The 24,915-nt window shown below is 61.4% G+C and overlaps 2 protein-coding genes across 6 annotated transcripts in view; one reads left to right on the forward strand and one right to left on the reverse strand.

Annotated features, from left to right (window-relative positions):
- The window catches only part of AMZ1 (archaelysin family metallopeptidase 1), a 32,623-nt gene extending 19,224 nt beyond the window's left edge, over positions 1-13,399 (forward strand). For 2 of the 3 annotated variants that reach the window (XM_032326956.1, XM_032326957.1), the window contains exons 3-7: positions 7,603-7,770; positions 10,027-10,155; positions 10,464-10,633; positions 11,090-11,266; positions 12,833-13,399. In XM_032326956.1, the coding sequence (XP_032182847.1) occupies positions 7,603-7,770; positions 10,027-10,155; positions 10,464-10,633; positions 11,090-11,266; positions 12,833-13,390 (1,202 nt within the window). In that variant the 3' untranslated portion in view covers positions 13,391-13,399. Of the gene's footprint in view, positions 1-7,602; positions 7,771-10,026; positions 10,156-10,463; positions 10,634-11,089; positions 11,267-12,295; positions 12,769-12,832 lie in introns of those variants that run through there. The other variant, XM_032326958.1, reaches the window with a different exon arrangement.
- A 7,923-nt stretch (positions 13,400-21,322) lies between these two features.
- The window catches only part of GNA12 (G protein subunit alpha 12), a 99,274-nt gene continuing 95,681 nt past the window's right edge, over positions 21,323-24,915 (reverse strand). For all 3 annotated transcript variants that reach the window (XM_032326960.1, XM_032326959.1, XM_032326961.1), the window contains exon 4: positions 21,323-23,994. In XM_032326960.1, coding sequence (XP_032182851.1) covers positions 23,425-23,994 — 570 coding nt within the window. In that variant the 3' untranslated portion in view covers positions 21,323-23,424. The remainder of the gene's footprint in view (positions 23,995-24,915) is intronic.

Genomic DNA, 24,915 nt, shown 5'->3' on the forward strand with positions numbered 1-24,915 from the left:
GGATGCTAGCAGGAGTGTTGGCAGGGATGCTGGGGCACTGGGTGATAGCAGAGATGCTGGCGGGGTTGTTGAGGTGCTGGTGGGGGTACTGGGCTGCTGGGTGATAGCATGGATCCTTGTAGGGGTACTGGGGTGCTTCTGTTTGTACTGGGGTGGTGGCAGGGGTTACTGAAGTGCTAGCAGTTGTGCTAGGGTGGGTTTAGCAGGGGTGCTGGCAAGAGGTGCTGGGATGCCGGCTTGGGTTTAGGGTGCTGGTGGGACTGCTGGGGTGCTGGGTGCTAGCAGGGCACTGGCAGGGGGTGCAGGGATGCTGGCAGGGCTGCTGGGGTGCTGGTGGTGGGTGCTGGGATGCTTGCTTGGGTACAGGGGTGCTAGTGGGTGTGCTGTGGTGCTAGTGGGGGTGCTGGGTGCTGGCGGGGGGCCTGTGGTGTTAGAGGAGGTGCTGGGGTGCTGGTGGGGTTGCTGGGGTACTTGGTGTTAGCAGGGGGCTAGCGGGGTTGCATGGGTGTTAGTGGGGTCCTGGAGTGCTGGGTGCTAGCAGGGTGCTCATGGGGGGTTCAGGGATGCCAGTGGGGTTTTCGGGGGCTGGTGTGGTGCTGGGGTGCTAGTGGAGGTGCTGGGGTGCTGGATGCTAGCAGGGGTGCTGGTGGGGTATGCTAGGATGTGGACAGGGTCTTAGGATGCTGGGGTGCTGGTGGGGGTGCTGGGGAGCTGGATGCTAGCAGGGGTGCTGGTGGGGCATGCTGGGATGCTGGTGGGAATGTTAGGGTTCTGGAAGGAGGGTTTGGGGTGCTAGTGGGGGTACTGGCTGTGTACTGGGTGATAGCATGGGTGCTGGTGGGGCATGGTGGGGTGCTTGTGGGTGTGCTGGGGTGCTGGCAGGGTGCTGGTTTAGTAGCAGGAGTGCTGGAGTGCTCGGTGCTAACAGGGATGCTGGCGGGAGGTGCTAGAATGTTGGCGGGGGTGTTAGGGTGCTGGCTGGGTGTGCTGGGGGGCTAATGAGGGTCCTGGTGGGGTTTCTAGTGTGCTAGTGGGGGTGTGCTACGGTGCTAGTGGGGGTGTTGTTGCTGACGGGGGTTCTGTGGTGCTGGAGGGGCACTGGCGTGGTTGCTGAGTTGCTGGCAGGAGTGGTGGGTACTAGCAGGGGTGCTAGCGGAGCTGTTGCGGTGCTGGCGGGGATGCTGGGGTATTGGCGGGGTTGCGAGGGTGCTGGTGGGGGTGCTGAGGTGCTGGTGGGGGGTGTTGGGGTACAATAGGGTTGCTGGGTGCTGGCGGGGTGCTGGACATTAGCTGGGCTGCTGGCAGGGTGCTGGGTGCTAGTGGGGTTGCTGAGGTGCTGGCTGGGGTTGCTGGGGTGCTGGCAGTGTGACTAGGGCTCTGGCAGGAGTGCTGAGGGGCTGGCAGGGGTCCTGAGGTGTGGGGTACTAACAGTGGTGGTGGCGGGGATGCTGGAGTGCTAGTGGGGTTGCTGGGGTTTGGCGGGGTGTTGGTTGCTAGCGGGATGCTGAGATGCTGGCTGGGGTACTGGAGTGCTGGGTGCTGGGTATTAGCAGGGTGGTGCAGGGATGCTGGCACCAGCACACAGCTGGTGTTCGGATGTTGGTGGGGTGTTAGGGTGCTGTTGTGGGTGTTGTTGTGGGTGCTGGGGTGCTGGGTGCTAGCAGCGGTGCTGGCAGGAGGTGCTGGGATTCTGGTGGGGGTGCTAGGGTGCTGGTGGGGGGGACTGAGGTGCTAGTGGTGGTGCTGACATCCTGAGTGCTTGCAGGGTGCTGGCGGGAGTGCTGGGGTGCTGGGTCATAGCAGGGATGCTGGCGGGGTTGCTGGGTGCTAGCAGGGGTGCTGGTGGGTGTGTTGAGGTACTGGTGGGGGTACTGGGCTGCTGGGTGATAGCATGGGTCCTCATGGAGGTACTGGAGTGCTTGTGGTTGTGCTGGTATGGTGGCAGGTGTGCTGAGGTACTGGCGGGTGGCTGGGGTGTTGGGTGTTAGCAGGGGTGCTCTGGTTCTGGCGGGGTGTGGGAATGCTGGGGTTCTGGCAGGGGTGCTGAGGTGATGGTGGGGATGCTGGGTGTTGGGTGCTAGGGGTGTGCTGCCGGGTGGTGTTCGGATGATGGTGGGGGTGTTAGGGTGCTGGTGGGATGTGCTGGTTGTGGTGTTGGTGTGCTGGGTGCTAGCAGGGTGCTGGGGGGGGGTTGGGTACTAGCAGGTTTGATGGTGGGGGTGTTGGGTGATAGTGGGGTTACTGGGGTGCTGGTGGGGGGTGCTGGGGTGCTGGCGGGGTGCTGAGTGATAGCATGGGTTCTGGGTATGAGGTTCTGTGTGCTACTGAGTGTCCTGGGGGTGCTGGAGGGCCTGCTGGGTGCTGTCAGAGTTCTGGGCGCTGGAGGTGACACTGGGTGCTGGCAGGGGTGGTGATATGGGTACTGGGGTGCTGGCGGGGTATTGAAGTGCTGGTGGGGGTTCTGGGATGCTAGTGGGAGTGCTGGGGTGCTGGTGGGTTTGATGGGGTGCTATTGGGGATGCTGAGGTGCCCTGAGGGTGCTGCAGTGCTTGTGGGGGTGCTAGGGTGCTGGGTGCTATTAGGTCCTGGCGTGGGTACTAGGGTGCTGCATATTAACAGGGATGCTGGTGGGGTGCTGGAGTGCTGGTGGAGGTGCTGGGGTGCTAACAGGTGTGCTGGGGTGCTTATGGGGGTGCTGTGGTACTAGGGGGTGCTGGGAGCTGGCAGGATTTCTGAGGTCTAGTGGAGGTGCTAGGGTGCTGGGTGCTAGCAGGGGTGCTTGCTTGTGGGGCTGCTGAGGTGCTGGTAGGGATACTGGGGTGCTGGGTGATAGCATGGGTCCTTGTGGGGGTGCTGGGGTGCTTGTGGAGGTGCTGGGAGGGGTGCGGAGGTGCTTGCCAGGGCGCTGGGTGCTAGCGGGGTGCTGGTGGAGGTGTTGGGATGCTGGCGGGGGTCTTAGGATGCTGGTGGGGGTGCTGGGGTACTGTGGAGCTAGTGGGGGTGTTGGGTGCTGGAAGGGGTGTTGTGCTAGAGGGGATACTGAGGTGCTGGTGGGGGTGCTGGGTGCAGGTAGGGGTGCTGAGGTGCTGGTGGGGGTTGCTGGGTGCTGGCAGTGTTGCTAGTGTACTGGGTGCTTGTAGGGGTGCTGGTGCTAGTACAGGAGCTAGCAGGGGTGCTGGGATGATGGATGCTAGCAAGGGTGCTGATGGGGTGTGCTGGGATGTGGATGGGGGTGTTAGGGTGCTGGGGGGTGTTCTGGGGTGCTAGTGGGGGTGCTGGGGTGCTGGGTGCTAGCAGGGATGCTGATGGGGTATGCTGGCATACTGGTGGGAATGTTAGGGTTCTGGTGGGAGGGTTTGGGGTACTAATGGGGGTGCTGGGTACTAGCAGGTTGCTGGAGGGTGGTGCTGGGATGCAGATGGAGTTGTTAGGGTGCTGGTGGGGGTGCCTGGTGCTAACAGGGTGCTTGTGAGGGTGCTGAGGTGGTGGTGGTGCTGCTGGGGTGCTGGGTACTAGCAGCAGTGCTAGTGGGGGTTCTAGCAGGTCTGCTAGGGTGCTGTTGGGGGTATGGGGGTGCTTGTGGGGTACTGGGGTACTGGCAGCAGTGCTGGGGTGCAGGAGGGGTGCTGAGGTGTTGGCTGGGGTACTGGTTTGCTGAGTGTTAGCAGGGGTGCTGGCAGGGGTGCTGGCAGGTGGTGCTGGTGTGGGTGCTGGGGTGCTAGGTGCTAACAGGGTGCTGGAGGGGGGCACTGGGTGGCCGGTGGGCTGTTAGGGTGCTGGTGGGGGTGCTGGGGTGCTTGGGTGTTGGTGGGATGCTTGTGTGGTAGTGGGGTGCTGAGGTGCTGGTGGAGGTGCTGGGGCATTGGGTGCTAGCCATGGTCCTGGCAGGAGGTGCTGGGATGCAGGTGGGGGTGCTGGAGTCCTGGTTGCTTGCAGGGTGCTGACAGGGAGTGCTGGGGTGCTGGCGGGAGTACTTGGTGCTGGGTGATAGTAGGGGTGGGCAGGGATTCTGGGGTGCTGAGTGATAGCAGGGATGTTGGCAGGGGTGCTGGGGTGCTAGCAGGTGTGCTAGTGGGGGTGCTGGGGTGTTGGTGGTGGTGCTGCAGTACTAGTGGGGGTGCTGGTGTTTGGTGGGGTTGCAGGGTTGCTAGTGGAGGTGCTGAGGTGCTGGCGGGGGTGCTGGAGTATTGGGTGCTATCAGGGGTGTCTTGGGGGCTGCTGGGGTGCTGATGGGGGTACTAAGGTGCTAGGTGCCGGCAGGGGTGCCGGCAGGGGTGCTGAGGTGCTGGCGGGGGGTCCTGGGGTGCTGGAGGAGGTGCTGGGTACTAGCAGGAGTTCTGGGATGCTGGTGGGGGCGCTGGGTACTAGCGGGGTGTGCTGGGTGCTAGCAGGGTGCTGGTGGGGGTACTGAGTTGCTGGTGGTGGTGCTGGGATGCTGGGTACTAGCAGAGTGCTCGCAGGGGTGCTGGATGCTAAGAGGGGTGCTCCGGTGCTGGCGGGGGTGTTAGGGCGTTTGTGGGAGTGCTGGGTTGCTGGCGGGTGTGCTGTGGAGCTGGTGGGATGTTCAGATGGTGATGGGATTGCTGGGGCCTGGGTACTAGCAGGGGTGCTGGCAGATAGTTCTGGGATACTGGCGAGGGTGTTAGGGTACTGGTGGGGCTGCTGGTGGGAGTGCTGGGGTGCTGGGTGCTAGCAGGGTGCTGGTGGGGTTGCTGGGTTGCTTGTGGGGGTGCTGGCTGTGTACTGGGTGATAGCATGGGTGCTGGTGGGGTGTGGTGGGGTGCTTGTGTTTGTGCTGGGGTTCTGGGGGGGTGCTGGTGTGGTGGCAGGGGTGCTGGAGTGCTGGGTGCTAGCAGGGGTGTTAGTGGGAGGTACTAGAATGCTGGCAATGGTTTTAGGGTGCTAGGTGGGTGTGGTGGGGTGCTAATGAGGGTGCTGGTGGGGTTTCTAGTGTGCTAGGGTTATAGTAGTGGGGGTGCTGGTCGCTGACAGGGGTGCTGAGGTGTTGGAAGGGGTGCTGGGGTGCTGGTGAGGGTACTGGGGCACTGCTGGGGGTGCTGAGTTGCTGGTGGGGTGGTGGGTACTAGCAGGGGTGCTGGTGGGGCTGCTGGGGTATTGGTGGGGGTGCTAGGGTGCTGGCGGGGGTTGCTGGTATACAAAAGGGTTGCTGGATTCTGGTGGGGGTCTGGGTCCTGGTGGGGTGCTGAGGTGCTGGTGGGGGTGCTTGGGTGTTGGGTGCTAGCAGGGGTGTTGGCAGGGGTGATACGGTGCTGGGGGTGCTGGGTGATAGTGGGGGTACTGAGTGCTGGTGTGAGTGCTGAGATGCTGCTATGGGTTCTAAGATGCTAGCAGGGGTCTGAGGTGCTGGCGGGGTGCTGGGGTGCTGGGTACTAGCAGTGTTGCTTGTGGGGGTGCTAGGTGCTAGTGGGGTTGCTGGGGTGCTGGCAGAGATTCTGGGGTGCTTGGAGCCATCAGCGATGCTGGAGTGCTTGGTGCCTGATGGGGTGCTGGCTGGGGGGTGCTTGGGTGCTAGTGGTGTGTACTGGGGTGTTGGCGGGTGTTCTGAGATGCTGGCAGTGGTGCTGGGGTGCTGGGTACTAGCAATGGTGCTGGCGGGGTGCTGGGGTGCTGGGTGCAGGCAGGGTGCTGGCAGGGGTGCTGAGGTGCTGGCAAGGCTGCTGGGGCATTGGTGGGGGTGCTGGGTGCTAGCAGGAGTGCTGGTGGGGGTGCTGAGGTGCTAGTGAGGGTGCTGGGGTGCTGGTAGGGGGTGCTGGGTTACAAATGGTGCTGGGGTTCTGTTGGGGTGCTGCAGTGCTAGTGGGTGTGCTGGGTGCTGGTGGGGGCAGGGGGTGCCTGCGGGCAATGCTGGGGTGATGGTGGTGCTGGGTGCTGGTGGGGGTGCTGAGGTGCTGACAGGGGTCCTAGGGTGCTGGGTGTTAGAGGGGTGCTAGCAGGGGTGCTGAGGTGCTGGCAGGGGTGCTGGGGTGCTGGGAATAAGCTGGGTTCCTGGCGGGGTTGCTGGGTGTTAGTGGGGTTGCTGGAGTGCTAGTGGGGTTGCTGGTGTGCTGGTGTTAGCAGGGGTGCTGGCACGTGTGCTGGGATGCTGGTGGGGATGTTAGGGTTCTGGTGGGAGGTGCTGGGGTGCTTGGTGCTAGCAGGGTGCTGGCGGGGGTTGCTGGAATGCTGGTGGGTGTGTCAGGTGTCTGGTGGGAGTGCTGGGGTGCTAATGGTGGTGCTAATGGTGGTGCTAGCGGTGTGCTGGGGTGTGGGTAGTGGTGTTAGGGTACTGGTGGGGTTGCTGGGTGCTAGCAGGGTGCTGGCAGGGGTGCTGGCAGGGGTGCTGAGGTGTCAGTGGGGTTGCTGAAGTGTTGGTGGGGGTGCTGGGGTGCTGGGTACTAGCAACATTGCTGGCAGGGGTGCTGGCAGGATGTGCTGGGGTGCTAGTGGGGGATGCTGGGGTGCTGATGGGGTTGTTGGGGTACTGGTGGGAGTGCTGAGATGCTGGCAGGGGTGCTGGGGTGCTGGGTACTAGCAGTGGTTCTGGTGGGATTGCTGGGGTGCTAGTGGGGGTGCTGGGGTGTTGGAGGTATTGGTTACTGGTGTGGTGCTTGGGGTGCTGGGTGCTCGCAGGGTGCTGGCAGGGGTTGGGGTGGGGGAGTGCTAGTGGGAGTGCTGGGTGCTAGTGGGAGTGCTAGGGTGCTGGGTACTAGCGGGGGTGCTGGCGGGGGTGCCAGATTGCTGGTGGGGTACTGGAGTGCTTGGTGTCAGCAGGGGTGCTGGCTGGGTGTATGTCCGTGCTGGTGTGGGTACTTGGTGCTGGGTGATAATGTGGGTGCTAGGGTGCTACATAGTAGCAGGGATGCTGGCGGGTTCCTGGGTGCTAGTGAGGGTCCTGGGGCACTTGCTGAGGTGCTGGGGTGCTGGTTGTGTTGCTATGGTGCTAGTGAGGGTATTGGGGTACTGGTGGTGGTGCTGGATGTTGGTGGGAGTGCTGGGCGCTGGAGGGGGCACTCGATCCTGGCAGGGTTGCTGGGGTGCTGGTGGGTGTGCTGGGTGCTAGCAGAAGTGTTGGCAGGGGTGCTCAGGTGCTGGCAGGTGGTGCTGGGATGCTAATAGGTGGTCCTGGGTGCTAGCGGGGGTGTTGGGTGCTAGCAGGGGTGCTAGTGGCAGATGCTGTATGCTGGTAGAGGTGCCGTGGTGCTGACAGGAGGTTACTAGGTGCTGGCTGCAGTGCTGGGGTACTTGCAGGGGTGCTGGCTGGGGTACTGGTGCTTGTAGGGGTGCTGGCAGGGTGCTGGATGCTAGTGGGGATGTTGGGGTTCTGGGGCACTGGCTGAGGTGCTGGGGTGCTGGTGCTGGGGTGCTAGCAGAGGTGCTGGTGGGTGCTGGGGTGTGGTGGGGGGTGCTGGCCGGGGTGTTGGGTTGCTGGGGGCTGGGGTGCCTGGCACTGAGGGTGTGCTGGGTGCTGGGGTGCTGTGTGCTGGCAGAGGTGCTGGGGGTGCTGGGACACTGGTGCTGGGGTGCTGGGGTGCTGGGTACTGGGGGGGTTGCTGGGTGTGACCGGTGGGGGCCCGGGCGGCTGATGCACTGCCCCGCCCCCAGATCTGAGCGAGGGTCCGGCGGGCAGCGGTTTGCTGGAGCACCTGAAGAACTGCACGGAGGCCTTCTTCTTGGGCTTGCAGGTCCGCTGCCTGCCCTCGGTGGCGGCCGCGTCCATTCACTGCTGCTCGCGTCCCAGCCAGGACTCGGACAGGCTCCAGCTGCACACAGGTGGGCGAGCGCGGCGGGGCGCAGCCTCTGCCACTTTGCATGGGGCCCTTTCCAGGAGGCAGAGGGCGGGAGGAAGACCCCCCGGGGGAAGGCAGGAATCCCTTCCCCCTCTTTGCTGGGGGAGCCTCTATTTCCCAGCCTTAGGCAGGGGAGGGTGGGGCAGAGTTGCCTTCCCTCTCCCGCGGGTGTGGGGCGGGACTCCCAGCCGCGAGTCCACGGGGAAGCCCCAGGGCGCGCCAGGCCGGTGAAGCAAGCCCTCCTCCGGCTGCCCGCTGCATTGCACCGCCTCGCTCCAGCCTTTAGTCTTGTGTGCGTCCAGAAGACCCCTCCCTGCCCCCCGCAAATCCCCAGGGTTGCTGGCAGCTCAAGAGCGGCGGGCCGGGGTGGGGGGGGGGGTGGCACAGATGGACCGGAGGCTCTCAGATGCATGGGACAGCCCGACACAAGTCTAGGGGCCCCCAGCAGGGGCAAATGCCATGTCTGGGGTGCACCGGGGTCTTTCGTCAGCGGCGGGAACCCCCAGCGGTGCTCTTCCTTCCCACTCGGGGCTCTACCTGGATGTGCAATACCTCCCCTGTGCGTTACCTCCCCTCGGTCTGGTACCTTCTTGGTGTCCCTGACCGATCCCCCCCACCGCACCATGGACGCCGTGACCCCGTGCCCCGAATTCTGCATTTCACTTCTCCTCTTGTGCATTTCTATAGTTTCTCATGGATCCTTTCTCAAACCAGCAGTGTCACTTCTAAAAATACCGACTTCTGCTGGAATTTAAGCTCTGTATTCAAACCATGAACGGGGCTGCGGGGAGGGCGGCTTCCACCACCTGGAGCGCGCCCGCGGTTCTCTGCTCGCTCTGTCTGTCGGCATCTCTTGTTATTTTTCATCGTTAGCCGTCTTAATTGGAAAGTTAGTTTAACTTTGAGAAGAACTCGTGGCCTGGGACGATGTGATCGGCTCTAGGGAGGATTCTGGATGTCCTCTGCCAGGTACGGGCAGGTGGTGCCCGAGACAGAGGCGGGCAGTTTTTCGGGGCCACCCACGGCCCTGGGAGTCCAGCCTGCACTCCCCGCACCTGGACCAATCCCAGAAGCAGCTCAGCCTTAAGCTTCCTGCTCCAATCCTCCTCCCCATTCCTGTTCTGATTTCTCATCAGGTCTCTGGTTTTTCTTAAATCCTGTTTACGGAGGCATAATTCACGGGTAGGGAAATTGTCCCTTTGTAACAGCTCTGTGAGCCTTGACGACCACACCTGTAACCTAGTCGCCACCGCCACCGTGACCAGGAGAAAAGTTTGCTTTGTACCACCCCCCATCCCCAGGATGGGCTTGGTGTCCCCTGTGGCCATCGCCACCCTACCTAGGACACTTTAAGAAGCTTTTTTGCGTTTCACTCGGCTTATCTGGTTCTCCTCGGCAGGAGGCGAGCTCACAGTCCCCAGTGTGCATTAACAAGGAGCCCATTACGGGCACGGACTTTTCAGGGGGGCAGGGAGTTCTCGGCTGGGGCATGTGCTGTCCTGATGCTGGTGGGTCCTTCCTGTGTGCCAGGTTTCAGGTTTGGCCACTGAGACCCTCTTCTGGTCCTAGACCCTGCCTATGGGACACAGCCCTGTTCGAGGCTCGGTCCTGGACTGCTGTGTCTCTGCCCACCACCATCACCTTCAGGTCTCTCTGATCCTCTCTGCCTCGTCCTCTGAAGACCCTAATGACTGACCTGAGCCCACCCAGAAAATCCAGAGTAACTTCTGGTTTTTAAGGCTTTTAATTTAATCACGTCCACAGCATCCCTGCTGCTTTATGAGGCAGCACATTCACAGGCCCTGGGGACTCGGATACATGGGTCTCTGGGGCTCCTGCTGTATCTGGTGGCTGCCGGGGCACTGTCCCCTGAACACTGGTCCCATTGGTCAAGTGGCCTTCCTGGCGTCCCCACTGGGATGTATCTGGGCCTCTCAACTACCCCGTCCGAGCCAGCTCTTCTGAGTTTTGGAAATGGAGACCCTGAGGGCCTGCTCACATGACCCCGGCTGCCTGACCCTGAGGCCCAGGCCTGTGGCTCCTGCTCTGTGTTGTGCAGTGTGGCTGCTGGGACTTCCCCACCTCGGACCATGAGCTTCTTGTGGAATGTGGCCAGCTTGTACCTGACCTAGGAAGGGCCTGGCCACAGGCAGAGGAAGAGAACAGCCTGGAACCTGGGCTGGGGAGACGGGGGGCCCGGCCGCCCCCTCACCGCCCCTCGGGCCCTCTCCCCTTGCAGACGGCATCCTGTCTTTCCTGAAGAACAGCAAGCCGGGGGATGCACTGTGCGTGCTGGGCCTCACGCTGTCCGACCTGTACCCTTGCGAGGCCTGGAGCTTCACCTTCGGCAAGTTCCTTCCAGGCCACGGTGAGCCGGCGCCCCGGCAGCCCCTGCTCCAGCCGTGCTTAGGGGTGGGTGGGTGCACCCTGGGGTGCAGGGGTGGGGCAGCAAGTACATGGGAGCCCCAACTCTCCTGGGAGGACAACACCCTACCAGGAAACTGTTCCAGAATGCACACCCCCATGTCCTGTCTCCTCTCGGGCAGGGACCTCGCGGTGGCCTTTGTGGAGGCGCGCTGGCAGGGCCGGGCTCCAGGACCCATGCATCCCAAGGACAGGGTGGCTTTGCTCCCAGGCTCCCCGTGAGATGCCGCCTTGTGTCTCTGTTTCTCCCAGAGGTAGGCGTCTGCAGCTTTGCCCGGTTCTCGGGGGATCTCTTGCCATCGGGACCCCGCGCCTCTGATCCAGCCTTGGTGGAGGTGGCCACAGATGACCCTGTGACTCCCGGGCAGGACGGAGGCCCAACTGTGTGCTTCAGTGCCCTGGGGATGGTCCAGTGCTGCAAGGTGGGCAGGGAGGCCAGGGCGTGGGGTCAGTGCACGGGGCGGCGGGGAAGGAGATGGGGCAGCAAGAGGATGGAAGGGCTGGGGGCTCTGGTGAGTTCCAGGCCGCTGCTGAGGATGGGCAATCAGCCAGAAGGTCCTGAGCGCTCCAAACAGCCCCATGCCGAAGGCCAGGCTGTCCAGAGCACAGACAACAGGGCTTGGAGCCGCCCACACCTTTGCCTGAGCTCACGCAGCTGGGAGTAGGCAGGGTTGGGGTGTGAACCTGTTTGCTGCCCCAGCTCCCGTGCTGGGTGGGCCCTGGGTGCTCCAGAGCTGCCCACCTGTGCCCTGTGCCGTCGGGAGCAGGGGCGAGGGCACAGGGCCTGCTTCCTGGCCATGGGGGCTCCTGTGGGCGCCGAGCCCAGCATTGGGGGCTTGGCTGGTGGCCGGGCAATGCTGCTATGTGGTCTCCCTCAGGTCACATGTCATGAGCTCTGCCATCTCCTGGGGCTGGGGAACTGCCGCTGGCTGCACTGCCTCATGCAGGGGGCGCTCAGCCTGGATGAGGCCCTGCGGCGGCCCCTGGACCTCTGTCCCATCTGTCTGCGGAAGCTGCAGCACGTCCTCGGCTTCAAGCTCGTCGACAGGTACAAGGTGAGCCGCCGGCGCGCTGGCAGGGAGAGAGGGCATCTGAGTGCCCTAGCAGGCCTCGTGCATGGGGCTCAGGGGGCAGCAGGCCGAGAGTTGGGCCCTGTGGGCGAGACCTTCAGGCCAAGTGAACAGACCCCTGTGCCAACCTCCTGGCCTCCTGCTGGTGCTGGGCAGTGTTCATGGCCCTCGCCGGGTGCCTGGCCCACGGTCTGCACCCAGTGATGGGGGCTGTGGCTATCAGGTTGCTGCTCTGTGGGAGGGAAGAGGGGCAGATGGTTTTTCTCTCTCAGGCCACGCTCTCTGAGCGCTGGTCAGGTGCTGGGCCTATCCTAACACTTCCTGCATCTGCTCAGGGCCCCTCCGGCATCGCACAGGGCCCAAGCCGCCCCCTCCAGCTTCCCCCCAGTCTGCCAGGCCAGCCCCTGGGAGGAGGAAGCCCTTGCAGGCGCTGGGGAGGTGGCCAGGCCAAGCTTGCGGGTCAATGCTGCCCTCTGCTGTCGCCTCAAGGCGCTGCCCGCAGCAGGGTCCCAGGCCTGTCCAGGGGCCCAGGGACCCAGGGAGAGGGCTTCACCACTGTCCTGGGGGAGGCCATAAGTGGTGGTTTTCTGGTGAAGGTGGGGAATGCCAGACTCCATTTTGGACAGGTTCTCAGGCAGGAGGGAGTTTCTGACCTCACCCCTCTGGACGGGAGGGCCTGCATCTCTCAGGCTCCTAGGAGTGCTGCCGCGCAGGGACCCCACTTTGACAACTGCTGACCTAGCAGGCTGGGTGTTTCCAAGTTCCAGAGCTGCCTCCCGATGCAGATCTTTTCTGGGTGACTGGGAAATGGGCTATCCAGTCCAGGTGGAAGGCCCCCCCCACAACACAGCCCCACTGAGGACTTAGGGGGCGTGGGCTCACGCTGCAGGGCACATGTAGGGAAGGTGGCTGGCTCTGGCTGATGAAAAGCAGGGGTGTCTTCACTTGTGTCCCTCCTCGGGCCTGTGTTCCCCTGACCCAGTCCTCCCCCCTTCTGCACACACCCCTGCCCAGGAAGGGAGCCTGTTCTGGAGCCTCACCCATGTGACTGGAGGGGCTCAGAGGAGGAGGAGGAGGACGGGGGCCCTGGAACCCGGGTCGGTCCCTGGACGCTCTGGCAGTGACCGAGTGCTGATGGAGGGCTGGGCGGGGAACAGTCCTTGCTGTCCCCTTGTTCCGGTCAGTGGGGTGCTGGAAACACCGACCAAGCCTCAGAGGGGTGTGGGGGATACTGGGAGCAGTGCTGGGAAGGGGTATCTAGCACGTGGTCACAGGTGTGTTCACCATGCAGACACCAGACGGAAGTGAGAGCAAAGATCAGAAAAGTAAGACCATGTGCAGGAGAAGTTCTGAGTATTTATTGCTCTTAATACAGTGTGAGTTAAATTGAACTTCAGACATGCGCGGCTTCTGAGTGTTTGCATCGGGAGCCCTGGGGGGCCCGGGCTGGTGGGGGCAGGGTGGTCCCCCACAAAGGGGCTGGGTCTTAGGGCAGCACTCTGGCTCAAGTGGCGGCACCCACACAGCCCAGCCTCTGTCTCTCCCTCCCAGAGACTTTACGCCTGGACTCAAGTGGGGATGCGGACTCAAACCAGCCAGGATGCGGGGGCGGCGTCTGCAGCGGACACCCTGCCCGGCAGCACAGACTCGGGTCTGAGCTGCGGGAGCGCATCAGAGCCGGGCAGCAGCCTGTCGGAGCCCCTAACCCCTGACGCGGGGAGCCACAGCTTCTCTGTGGGGCCGGAGCTGGAGCACGAGGAGGGGCTGGGCTCGCTGGCCATCCCTGAGAGCCCGCCGCAGCTCGGACCCCCGTGCGAGGCCATCGAGGAGCACGGGCAGTGGCTGGCGCTGTGCATCCAGGCCCTGGAGCGGGAGGTGACAGAGGAGGAGCTGGCCCAGGTGGACGGGGCTGTGGATGCCTTGGCCGGGTGGGGGATGTTCACGGGGCAGCTCCCCGCACCCCGGCCCGGCCTGCCCTGCAGCCGCGACGGCCCGGGGCTGCGCAGGGTCCTGGGGGGCACGCTCTCCTCCCTGCGGAGGAAGCTGAGCACGCGCAGACTGGCCAGGGCGGGGTCGTCCCCCTGTCGCTGGAGAGCGGAGGAGAATTAACCCGGAAGCCCATCCGTCTGTTGCCGTGCACCCCCAGGATCAGCGACAGTCCTGGGTCCGGTCCCCAGGGTACCAGCAGAGAGTCTTCAGGCCCAGCATGGACGGCACTGGGGACTCTGGGCCTCCCTCGCCCGCCCCACTGGAGCAGAGGCTGCCTGGGGCAGAAGCCAGGCTGCATGCCCGGGGGAAGTGAGGGGCTTACGGTTTGGCCAACCCCATGCAGGCAGGGCTGGCCCAGCCTTCTGAGCCTCAAGCTGCACGCAGTGCCTGCAGAGGCTGCCGGGCAGGGTCGCAGTGACCGAGGCCCTCCGTGTCCCTGACCTGGTCACCTGCTGTCCCCTGCAGTGGTGAGAGCAGTGTGGGCTGCGGACAAGGGGCGCCGCTGGGGTCTCAGGTCCTGGCATTTACGGGGTCGTCGTGGACTCTTTGGACTCCTTTTCATGAGGGCTGGGCCGAGGTGGCCAGCTTCTCTGGGGTGTCTGTGTCCCTTTGCTTCTGTCACACGTTTCCTGAGCTGAAGCTTGGGCATGCATGGGTGTCTGCCAGCTCCGTCCTAGTTCTGTGTGTCTGTGTAGCAGCAGAGGGAAGGTTCCCGGCCCCCAGCAGTGCGCCTACAGCTAGGTCTCCCTCCTGGAAAGAGACCAGACAGGGGTGCTCTTACACTCTGGGGCTAGCTTTACAGTCTGGGGGCTTTCCTAAGAAAAGCTGCAAAATACAACCCAGATCGAGGATCTCCTTCCCCAGCAAGCAGGCCTGAAGCTTCCTGTCTGCAGACTCCAGGTAGGAGCACAGGGTCCCAGGCCCGCAAAGCACTGAGCGCAGGTGTGAGCTCCAGGTCAGGGTCCCGGGGGCCACAGGCATCTCCATGACCAGGAGGTCAGGGAGGGAAATGGGGAGAAGCCAGCAGAGGAAGGCTTGTGCCTGGGGAGCTGTTGCCGTGAACACAGCCCCCAACCTTCGTTCGTGCCTTAAAGCCCCAACCCTGCGCTTAGAGCTAAAGCATTTACATTGGGGGCAGAGTCTGTAGGAAGGAAGGTCGGCTGCATGGAGGGCTGGCTCCTGGGGCTCAGGCCCACGGGCCCAGGACCTCCGGGAGTACCCCAAAATGCCGCTGCTCCTGTACCTCAGCACAGCCACCCCCCAGGTTCACAGGGAGGGGTCCTGGGACCCCTCCCTTTAAGGATGGTGGTGGCACCGTCAGGCAGAGCTGGGGTGAATGGGAACCTGCCCTATCCATGAGCATGGCTTGGACGGGCCCTCCTGCTGCCTCGGTCACGTTACCTGTTTCCCAGTTTCCTTCTGTCTTCTGCAAAAGGTGGGTCTCCAGTTGGTAGTGGAGAAGCTAGGATGTGGGGAGGGAGCACTCGGGGTGGAGCCTGGGCCATGGGGGTGGCGGCCTGTCTGCTCTGCCTCTGGGCTGCAAAGGGACAGTGGTTTGAAAGCCAGCTGCTGGGGGGGAATATTGTGAGAATAAAACTTGGAGGAACAGAGGTTCCTTCTGGCATTAAGGAGGCTGGAGGGGTGGGGAGCACTTTGGGACAGTCCCCGGGGCGGTGGCACACGTTATGTGAGCGGAACTGGGTATTGACACACCATGGCTCCCTAGGGGCCTGGTTTTTGTTAATAAACATACAAAGTGGACTGTATTGCCTTTGAGCTCTGTATCCGTCCCCGGTCCCCGTGAGTCCCACATGGGGCTAAAGATACTCTGCAGTCAAGACATCACGTGTATGGTGACTCCTGAGCCTTCCGAAGCAGCTTCAGCACCCATCTAAACAGTTCTGATGAAGGTGGGTATGGCGGCAGCCTCCTCTCCCGGTGGCCACTCCTCCCTGCCCCCGGGTGCACCTTGCGGGCACAGGAGGGCCTTGCTGCTTCAGCCCCGCACGGTGCCAGAGTATGGGTCAGAAGGTGGCTGTGGGCCTGGTAACAGTCTCATGGGACAGCAGATTCAGACCTTTCCAAGAGGAATGAACTCTCGAAAAGGCTTAAAAATAACCCCAAACATGCCATGCCTTGGCCAAGCAGCTAATGTTGAACCTAAGAGTCCAAATTTAGATCCCATCAAGTTCAAAAGAGCAGCTACACCATTCCAGGGGTGTGCACATGCGCCCACATTCAAGGTCTGAGCCCGGGGCCTTGAGAAGCTGCTTTCGGACTCGACAGGCAGGGGTGGCTGAGGACCCCAATTTACCCGGGAAGGGACAGGCCCATCTTCCTGCAAAGAACCGGCCCCTTCGAGCAGGTCCGTCTAGGCAGCAGGGATGTGTGCCCGTCACTTGTCCCAGGCTGCGAGGCTGGAGGGCACACTGGCCCATCTGCTTCCAGCTCTGCGGAAGCATGCAGGGGAAGGCTGAGCAGGAAGGGAAGTCGGGGTCCCCAGCTCCGAGTTTCCCGGGAGGCTCTGGCTGCCGCAGCACGTGGCTTGGGGGCAGCACTCTGGGGCAAGGGCACCAGGACTTGGGCTCTGCGACTGTCTGTCCAGAGGGGCCAAGGCCCCAGCTGAGTCCGAGTACCCCGGGGAAAGCCGGTGGTGGGGGGAGGACATCAGGGCTTCCTCGGGGGGCTCTTGAACTGGACCCAGGGCTGCGGAGGCCGCTACAGCCCGGGAGGACTCCCCCTTGCGGTGGGGCAGCTATGCATGGACAGGAACCGGGTTTCAAGGATGCCAGGGGATCGCACACTTGAGGCCCTCAGAGAGCGAGCGGACACCACAGGGTGACTGCGGGTCACGGGCAGAACCGGCCAAGGCGGCTCCCACTGCCCTTCCCAGCACCACCCAGCAGCACCTGGACTCACGAGCACCCGGAACACCCACGCGTTATTTTTGAACTCTATTCTTGGGCACAGACGCAAATGAAAACAAGCTAGTCACAGGTTTAAAAAAGCAATTTTCCAAAAAACTTCCAGGGGCCACGAGGCGGTCAGTCTACCTGCACCGTGTGTTGACCCATGTGACCCGTGGAGTCGCTCACCAGAGGTGGCTCAAGGGCGCAGCCCGTGCCCCCGCTGACCTGCAGCCAACCTCCTGCAGCCGACCTCCACCTCCTGGGTCGGAGATGACCCCAGGCACTCAACGAATGAACCAGAAACACCATCAACGAGGGTCCCTGTGAGGCCAGGCCAAGTTGCGGCTACCCCGAGCCTCTTGACACGCTTGTGAGGTTCTGGCCACAAGGCCAGGCCCAGTGTCCCCTGTCCTTGGGCCGCTCCTGCACATGGGCCACACTGCGCTGCTTCTCTGGCACTGTGCCCTCCCTCCCGCAGCTCTCTGGCTAGACTGCAGCCTCAGGGTCCCCTCCCAGCTGTGGTGAACATGGGACCTTCCAGGTCCCACTGACATGCTGAGCACCGTGTCACGTTCCTCACAGTGCTCGACCTCCCATTTGTAAGCCTGTGTCGTGGGTCTCTCACCGGCCTGAGGTCCGCGGGGACCAGGCAGCACACCAAGTCCCGCTTGCCACCAGCTCCCCGCCCACGTGGCACATGAAGACACACTCACCTGCTCCTGGAACAAGTAGCCGATGGAGCAGAGGGCTTCTGCACTGGAGGATCCTGTCTGAGGTGGATGTCCCTGTCTTTTCCCTCATTTGGACTTTTGGCAACACATGGAGATTCGCTGTCTCTTGCCACACCAGCTAGAGTGAGAGCAGAACTTCAGAGGGAGTGTGCCGGACCCTTCCGTGAGGACGGGCTCCTTCTGCCGTTGAGCCCTCAGGCCGGCTTGGTGCCTTCCTCCTTCGGGCCACGTGGGGGGATGCTCCCGGGGGCTGCACTGGACAGACGGGTGAGTCACAAGCTGGGGGACAGGGCTGGGAGCACGGGGGTCCTGGGAGAGAGCACTGTGTGGGGCCTGAGTGTGCAGAAAGGGGCTCTTCTCAGAGAAGCCACCTTGTGTCACGGGCAGGACCCGCAGGGGCTCGGTCGCCTGCCCGAAGCAGGAAGCGCGGAAGAGGCAGGGAAGGGCCAACACCCCTGCGGCACCACCCCCCATGCCCTCTGCTCTGGGGCCACCCTCCCCAGCCCGTCCCACCCCAGCAGCCCTCACTCGTGGCCCCCACCGCATCCAGATCCAGGAGCTCCCGGCACAACCAGTGTAAACCACCGGACTGGCATCGTCCAGGCTTAGGAACGTCCCACAGCCAGGGGAAAGTTCACCGGGTCGTGGGTGTCTTAGTCCCGGGATTCCCGAGGAGCCTTGGACATGCGGAGTAAACCCTACACAGTTCAGATTTTTGGGAGCGCTTTTGAATTACGTTTTTATTCTTAAAATTAATAAATGCCGTCAATGCACGTGAAGAAAAAGCCCAGTGGGGTGGGGGATGTGCTGGAAGCCCAGCTGCAAACGAGAGCATTCTCCCTCTGAACCGAGCAGGGGCTCCTTCCTGCGGGGACGCAGGATGCCCCCCCACCTGCTGGGCTTGCAAGTGCACAGCGCGCAGGGGTGAAGCGGAGGCGTTAGGAATCCTTGTCACACTGGCTCACTCCCTTTCCTGGGTTTCCAAGGTCAAGGCTGTGCCTGAAGGGATGGGAGGCAACCAAGGTGGGGCTGGTGTTTCTCTTTATGCTAACACTACCCAGGGCATTTTCCTCCGGGAGGTCTGGGCTCCACACTGTCGCCTGGGGGGCTTGTCCTGCCGGGGCTGGCACGCAGAGGATAAGTGGCAGAAACGGGGAGGGCCTAGATCCGAGGCCGTGAGCATCCACTCCCTGTGCCTTCCTGCGGCCGCACGCCCACGAGACCCAGCGGGAGGCCTCGGCTTCTGCAACAGCGTCTGCCCCACGAACCATGCACTCCAGGATCCATAGTCACCCGTGTTTTTCCATCCTAGAGTTGTCACCCGTTGGAGCCGCGGGGCAGCGGGAGCTGGTGTTGGGCCAAATGCTGGGAAAGCAGGCAATTTAAGGCAAATTGTAGTACATTTAACAAAACCCCATACACAGAACGCAGTACAGTGCATCTCTACCCTTCAGGTAGGTAGGAGACGCTCACCTGGCGCACGGCGTTCACAAACGCAGGCCTCCCGGTGGCACTGTGGGCAGGCTTGGCTCTGCGTGAACTTCCAGAACGGTGCCGGTGGCGGAGTGGGCAGCCGTTCCTCCTAGAGTTTCCCTCAGTGAAGCCCCCGGATGGACTCTGAGCGGGGTCTCCACAGGAACACTGATGCCGCCACACCGGCCCTGCCCTTCGTGTGGTCCTCTGGGCGCTCAGCCCTGGGCGTGCTCAGGGTGGGCACGGAATGCTGCATCGGGTCAGAGGATAACCTGCCAAATTTAGTTGGTTTGAATGGAGTGAAGAAAAAGAATATTTGCAAGAGGTCCAAAGGTAATTCTTTAAGATTCTAGAATAGAAAGATCTGTTTTAAATTGCTTCGTAAGCAGGCGAGTTCTAGCAAGAGCTCAACTCCAAACAGGACAAACGGTGGGGGAACAGCCAAAGTTGTGCCCCCGCCCGCCACCCGCAGACCACAGCCAGAGTTCTGCCCACCCGTCAGCATGGGGAGTCTAAAAGGTGTCCGGGCTCGCCCAGACTGCCTGGCTGACTCCCAGGGCAGGTCCCCAGTCCCCCAGAGGACTGACAGCTTGCTGGCGACAGCTGGCAGGGAACGGCGTCTGAGGAGGGTAGCAGGGTGGGCAACGGGGGGAGGCCCCCAGTGTCACCCAAAGCTGCGGAGGCCATTCCTGGAGGAATAGGGGCGTGTGGGCACAGCTGGGTGCAGGCACTCCCCCAAGTGCTCCCGGCCCGTCAGTGGCAGGACAGATGGTCTCTGGCCCCAGCTTCAGGGCAGAGACCGTGGGTCATGAAGCGGGGCCTCCCAGCCTCCCGGCTCTGTCTTCCTCCTGGGTGGCCACTCTGACGGCCTCTGGCACAGCTGACCCAGAGCTGGGGGAAGGGGCCGTCCAGCTCTTTTCCGCCCTGTGGCAGACGTCAGGACAGCCTTACCAGACTACGTGTGGTCCCCGCGGGCCCTCAGGGAAGGGCTGTTCCCACAGGGAAACGCAATGGCGGCTGCGGTTGGTTGGGACTCTGTTCAGTTGGGGGAAATGCATCAGTTTTTAAAAACACAAAATAAAGTGAACTCATGGTTAATAAAAAGGCCTGGAAGCGATAGGCCGGGAACAAGGGCGCCTTGCTGTGACAGAACAGGAGCCGCTGGAGAAGGGACATCCTCCCCGCGGCATGGCGGGTCTGGCTCCGCGGCGCGCGCCGGCCCAGCTCCGCTCTACTCCACACCCTGCCTCATGCTCCAGCGCAAAGCGGCCCATCACATGCCTGTAAGCGCTGTGACGTGACACGTGCCAGCTGGTGAACCGTCTTCATGAACCAAGCGAGCTCCTTTCCTCGGGGGACCTGACAACTTTCTTGTCAGCGCCCAGCAGGGCCTCATGAACGACACTAGAGCCCAACGTCCCCACACGGGGCTCTCAGCCCCCTGAGCTGCAGCACCCCCCACCTCCCAACCAGGACTGGCGGCCCTGACGCCAAGTCAGCGACACACAGAACCACATGCACCAGCTCCCTCAGTTTCCAGGGACTGTTCCAGAACAAGGCCCCTAAGGCACATCAGACATACCTTACAGAGAAGACAGGACCAAAAGATGAGAGACCGCCCAATGCTGGGAAAGGGTCGGCCAGAACTCGCTCTCCAGAGAAAACTCACCACTGCTTTCTTGAGGCAAGGCTGCTGGTCCCAGCGAGGGGCAGAGCTGGTGGCCTTGAGTTACATCATGAAGCAGAATTCTCACTGAGCTAAGCACAGAATCCTGCCTGGGAGATACCCTCCAGGACTTCAATCTGCTTGGACCATGTTCCTACCAGATGGGCCCTGCCTGGGTGGCTCAGCCTGGGGCCTCTGTAAAGCTCGTCGGGGGATCTGACTGAGGCGCCTGCGTGAACCACTGTCCTGTCCCGGCATTGACATGTGTTGAAATTGGGATCCGAGAGCTCAGCCCATAACCCACAGCCCTGGGGTAACACAGAGCACGTAGCACGCTCATTGCCGGCGCTTTTCTGTTGGGGGGGGGTGGGGGTGTCTCTACCCTTCACATATATACATGTGCATCGTGGGGCTCCCCCAAGCCACGGCCGCTGGACAGCACCCGCAGGCCCCTTACTGGAAAAGACCGCAGTGTGACGGAGAACCTCGGGGGTCAGGACAGCAGACTCCCTACCTGCCCCCCCTCTGGCGCCCTCTAGTCGCAGGACTTGGGCAGCGCCAAGTGTCGGTCCTCAAGCTCTGACCTCAGAACTGCATGTACGGCCTCCCTCCCTCACCGCATGCGAGGGCCGCGCATGTGTGCGCGCACACACACACAGGCACACAATCGTCTCTGCGTACAAAACACTTTTATTAGCTCTGAAGCTGTGTTTCAGGCGGTGTCCACACAGCATGCTCTTGGAAATAAAAGCCAATTATCAGATAGCGAACTTCAAGTATGGTTTGGATTGGCATTGCTGGGCTCTGAATTTAGGGGACTGGAAATCTGACATGATGATTCGGTCTGAATGTGGAGGACAGAGCTTAACGGACACCCAGAGCAAAGACGGTTGTCACCACACCAGACCCTCCAGCCAAGGCTCGCGGGAGTGAGGTGGGAGCCACGCGTTGGCCGTGTGGGCCGCATGCATCCCGGGGGCGCCTCCCCGCCCAAGTCTCACTGAGTCCATGTCCGCCTGTCCCCAGGATGCCCAAGTGAGGTGATCCTAAGAATCTTGGAGAGTATTTTTGGATCTCAGAAATAAAAGAATCTGACTTATTTTTCTTTTATCTAAGAAGTAAAAAAGTTAGAAGAATACGGATGCTGGAGATCACTGTACATCACCAGGCTGAACGAAAAGTCTCAGACCGTTTCTCTATAAATAGAAAAATATTTCCAGGAAAAGCCTACATGTGTCCTTCTATGTAAACAGTAGAACTAAGAAGAAAGATCTTATTTTGAGGAAGTTTATTGTTACATTTTTGCAATAATAGATGAGGCACGACTATCTCCTGCTTCTCCAACAACTCAATAAAAAAGACAATAATCAAGGATAACAGTGAAGTTAAAATTAAAAAAAATACAAAAGCCGAAGGTTTTGGAGACAAAAACAACTACAGTCTATGTGTGGGAAAGCTGTGAATGGTTTTAGCCGAGCCTTGCAAATAGTTTCCTTCCCCAATTCCAACGAACCCCAGAACTTCGAGCTGGGGTCTTCAGAGACTGCCCCCCCAAGCGCCAGGGACCCAGGGCGCAGCGCCCACCCCACTCTCCATGCAGCTCAGCACACACCCCCAGCCCCTCCTGCTTGTGAGTGTCCACTATGGGCTCAAGGGGCCGGAGCATGGTGCACACGGCTGGCAGCGTGGCCAGCGGCAGCTGGTGAGGACCCGACAGAGACTTGCAAGGAGGGTGCACCACGCTGGGGACCGGGCTGGAGGGACCCCAGACCTCCCTGAGGGAGCCTGCCAAGAGTGCTCCTTTTCCTTTAAGCCACAGTCATCGGCACGGAGCCTGGGTCACATCCGTCAGTCTATGAAGCAGAACAGGAACAGCACTGTTCTTTCCCAGCCAAGGGAACCAAAACGCCAACATCCACGGACACAAAGCCTTGAGCACCGAAAGAGAAAGGCTCTCACGTTGTTCCCTCATTAAGAACACTGATAACAAGGATGACTCAGGAGAAGGTTGTGCTCCCTCTCCCTGACCCCAGATGGGTCAGCATCTGCCCCAAGACTCGCGTTTCCCTTGCTTGCTGGAAAGGAGCTAGGAGGGAGATGCGACCGGGACACAGGACGGGGAAGAGGGCGCCCGGGGATGGGGGCCTCACAGCTGTTACTTGGCCACAGTAATAGGCCAGTGCCGGTTAGCGGAAGCAGTCCCAGCACAGAGGACAGACCATCCTAGGAGAGGGACGCATGGTGGGACCAGCATGGGATGCAGTGTCCTGAAGCCAGGGAGAGACCTGCACAGAGCTAAGGGGCCAAGTGCACAGAGGGGGACATGTGTCCACACCTGCCCACACTCATGGGCTCGGGCAGCTTCTCCTGGACGAGAGCTATGTCCGGTGGTGTTTGCTGGTGATGTGTGTACACGGATAGAACAGAGACCTTGGTAAGAATCAAGACCTCAAGCACAGCTGAGAGTGGGGACCAGCTGTCCGAAGGCATCGGGGTGGCGGCAGTCTGCAGAAACTCGGAGAGTCTGGGCTTTTGGAAAAGTCAGCTGTGGCACTTACAGAGGTCTGCTAGGAATCCTGCCAGTGTTCAGAAGCCTCAGAGGAAGAGGAAGCGCTCTAGCACCTTCCACAAGGAGGGAAGGCAGATACAGCCCAGTGCTGGTGCTGGAGGGGCGGCATAAGAACAGACCCCTGCGAGGCCAGGGGGAGGATGGGCGGGTGCGTGTAACAGGCACGGCTCCCGCCAGCACACAGGCCGTGGGGCATTAAGGCAAGCCCACGCCCACCCTCTAAAGCTGGGGGCCCCTGGCCGCATCTCGGGTGCCTGGACCAGGGTCTCTCAGAACCGGCACCAGGTTCTACAAGGCAATGCATGTGCTCTGGGAGGGGCACGGAGACACCTGCTCTCCTGCAAACCACCATCAGGCCAAGCACTCGGGCTCATCTGTCTCACAGAAGACTTGCACATTAGAGGGAAAAGCCACCTGCAAGGCCAGCTGTTTGTGTTGTCGTTACCGAGTGTGTGTGTGCGGGCACGTGTGCACACCTGCCGCGCACACACAGTCCTCAATTAAACGGTGTCAAAGAAGGAATACAGAGAGAGAAAGCTGTGTTACTAGGTATTACGTGTTAATACCAAAGTGACCCCTTGGATTCTCAGTAGTTTGACTACGCCCCGGGTTCAGTAGCTAACGTCCGAGTGTCCGCGTCCCTGGGCCTGGAGTGCGGCGGCGTGGCCCGTGTGGCTGGCGTGGCCAGTGCGGCGGCACTCCTGAGCCCGGTGCCGGCGGCACGGGTCTGAGAAGCGCCCTGCGGGCCCAGGGAGGTGGGACAGCGGCCGCCGAGGCTGCTGCGGGCGGCGGAGAGGGGTGTCCTCTCACTGCAGCATGATGTCCTTCAGGTTCTCCTGCAGGATGGTGTCCTTCACAGCGTGGAACACGAAGCGGATGTTCTCCGTGTCGATGGCAGTGGTGAAGTGGTGGAAGAGCGGCTTGCTGCGGTTCCGTCTCTTGCGGTCGAAGCCCTGCACCAGGAAGCGCTGCACGTCCTCCAGCCTGTGCGGGTCGCCCTTGAAGTCTGGGAAGTGCTTCTTGATGCTCACGGTCTTGACCTTCTCCACCAGGAGGTCCATCTTGTTGAGGAAGAGGATGATGGAGACGTTGAAGAACAGCTTGTTGTTGACTATGGTCTCGAAGATGTTCATGGACTCCACCAGCCGGTTGGTGCGCCTGTCCTCCATGAGCACCTGGTCGAACTCGCTGGAGGACACCATGAACAGGATCGATGTGATCCCGTCGAAGCACTGGAACCACTTCTGGCGCTGGGACCGCTGGCCGCCCACGTCCACCATCTTAAAAGGGATTTTTTTAATAACGAAGTCATGTTCCACAATGCCCTTGGTAGCTTTCCGTGCCAGCAGAATGTCCTGCTTGCTAGGAAAGTAATTCTGTAAAATATGGGAGAAGGGAGAAGTTGAGCAGGAGAAGAACCTGGGAAAATAAGGATCAAGAGTCCGACAGACTTGGGCAAGAAGCTGAACCAAATGCCCAAAGCCACTCCCATCTGAACCACCAGATGCTGGCCACAGAACAGAAGCGAAGGAGGGAGCGGCTTGCTTCAAGCGTGCAGAGGCTCCCCAGCCCGAGGCAGGCTGCTGGCGTCCCCGCTGTCCGCTGCGGCCAGACCCTCACTGTGTTCCTGTCCACAGGAGCCGACCACCGGGTCTGTTTCTGCCCACACCCACCTCTTTACTTCCTGACTTCAAGAGCGTGAGCGTTCCCAAACCTTACTGGGAACCAACCTAATCTAGGTTTGCAAAGCTGGCTAGAGTTAGTTGGCCGTATATGTAATGCGTCATTCTGGGAAGCCTTCCACAACCAGGACGCTGCCCAGTTAAAACCTTCTGCGAGCACTGTGCAACCATGTGGGCAGCAGACCTGCTAAAATCCAGACAGGAGGGACAAGGCGGCCTCGGGGTCCAGAGACTGTGCACATGGGCACGGGGGACAGAGAGGGCCTGGCTAACGCTGTAGGGAGGGGACAGCGATCCGCACGAGGCCCCCATGCAGGAATGATCCAGCTACTTCAACACTGGGAGAAAAAGACAGATGAGGGGGAAACCTACAGAGTAGAAGACATTTGAGAGATATGACCCAACTGCAAAGGATGGGCCTTACGAGGGCACGGCTCCAACTGTGCACAGAAACATGCTAACGAGCGCCCCAGGTAGATGCCCGAGTGGACTGGATGGCAGGCGAACCTGGGGCACATTGCGGTGTCTCAGGAGCAACACCGGCGACAGGAGCAGGGGCCTGGACGGAGCCGTTACTGAGAGACGACGCGAGGATGCGTGCGCTCCGGGGAGGGG

This window comes from Mustela erminea, chromosome 20 (genome assembly GCF_009829155.1).
Source record: "Mustela erminea isolate mMusErm1 chromosome 20, mMusErm1.Pri, whole genome shotgun sequence".
NCBI classification, from domain to species: Eukaryota; Metazoa; Chordata; class Mammalia; order Carnivora; family Mustelidae; genus Mustela; species Mustela erminea.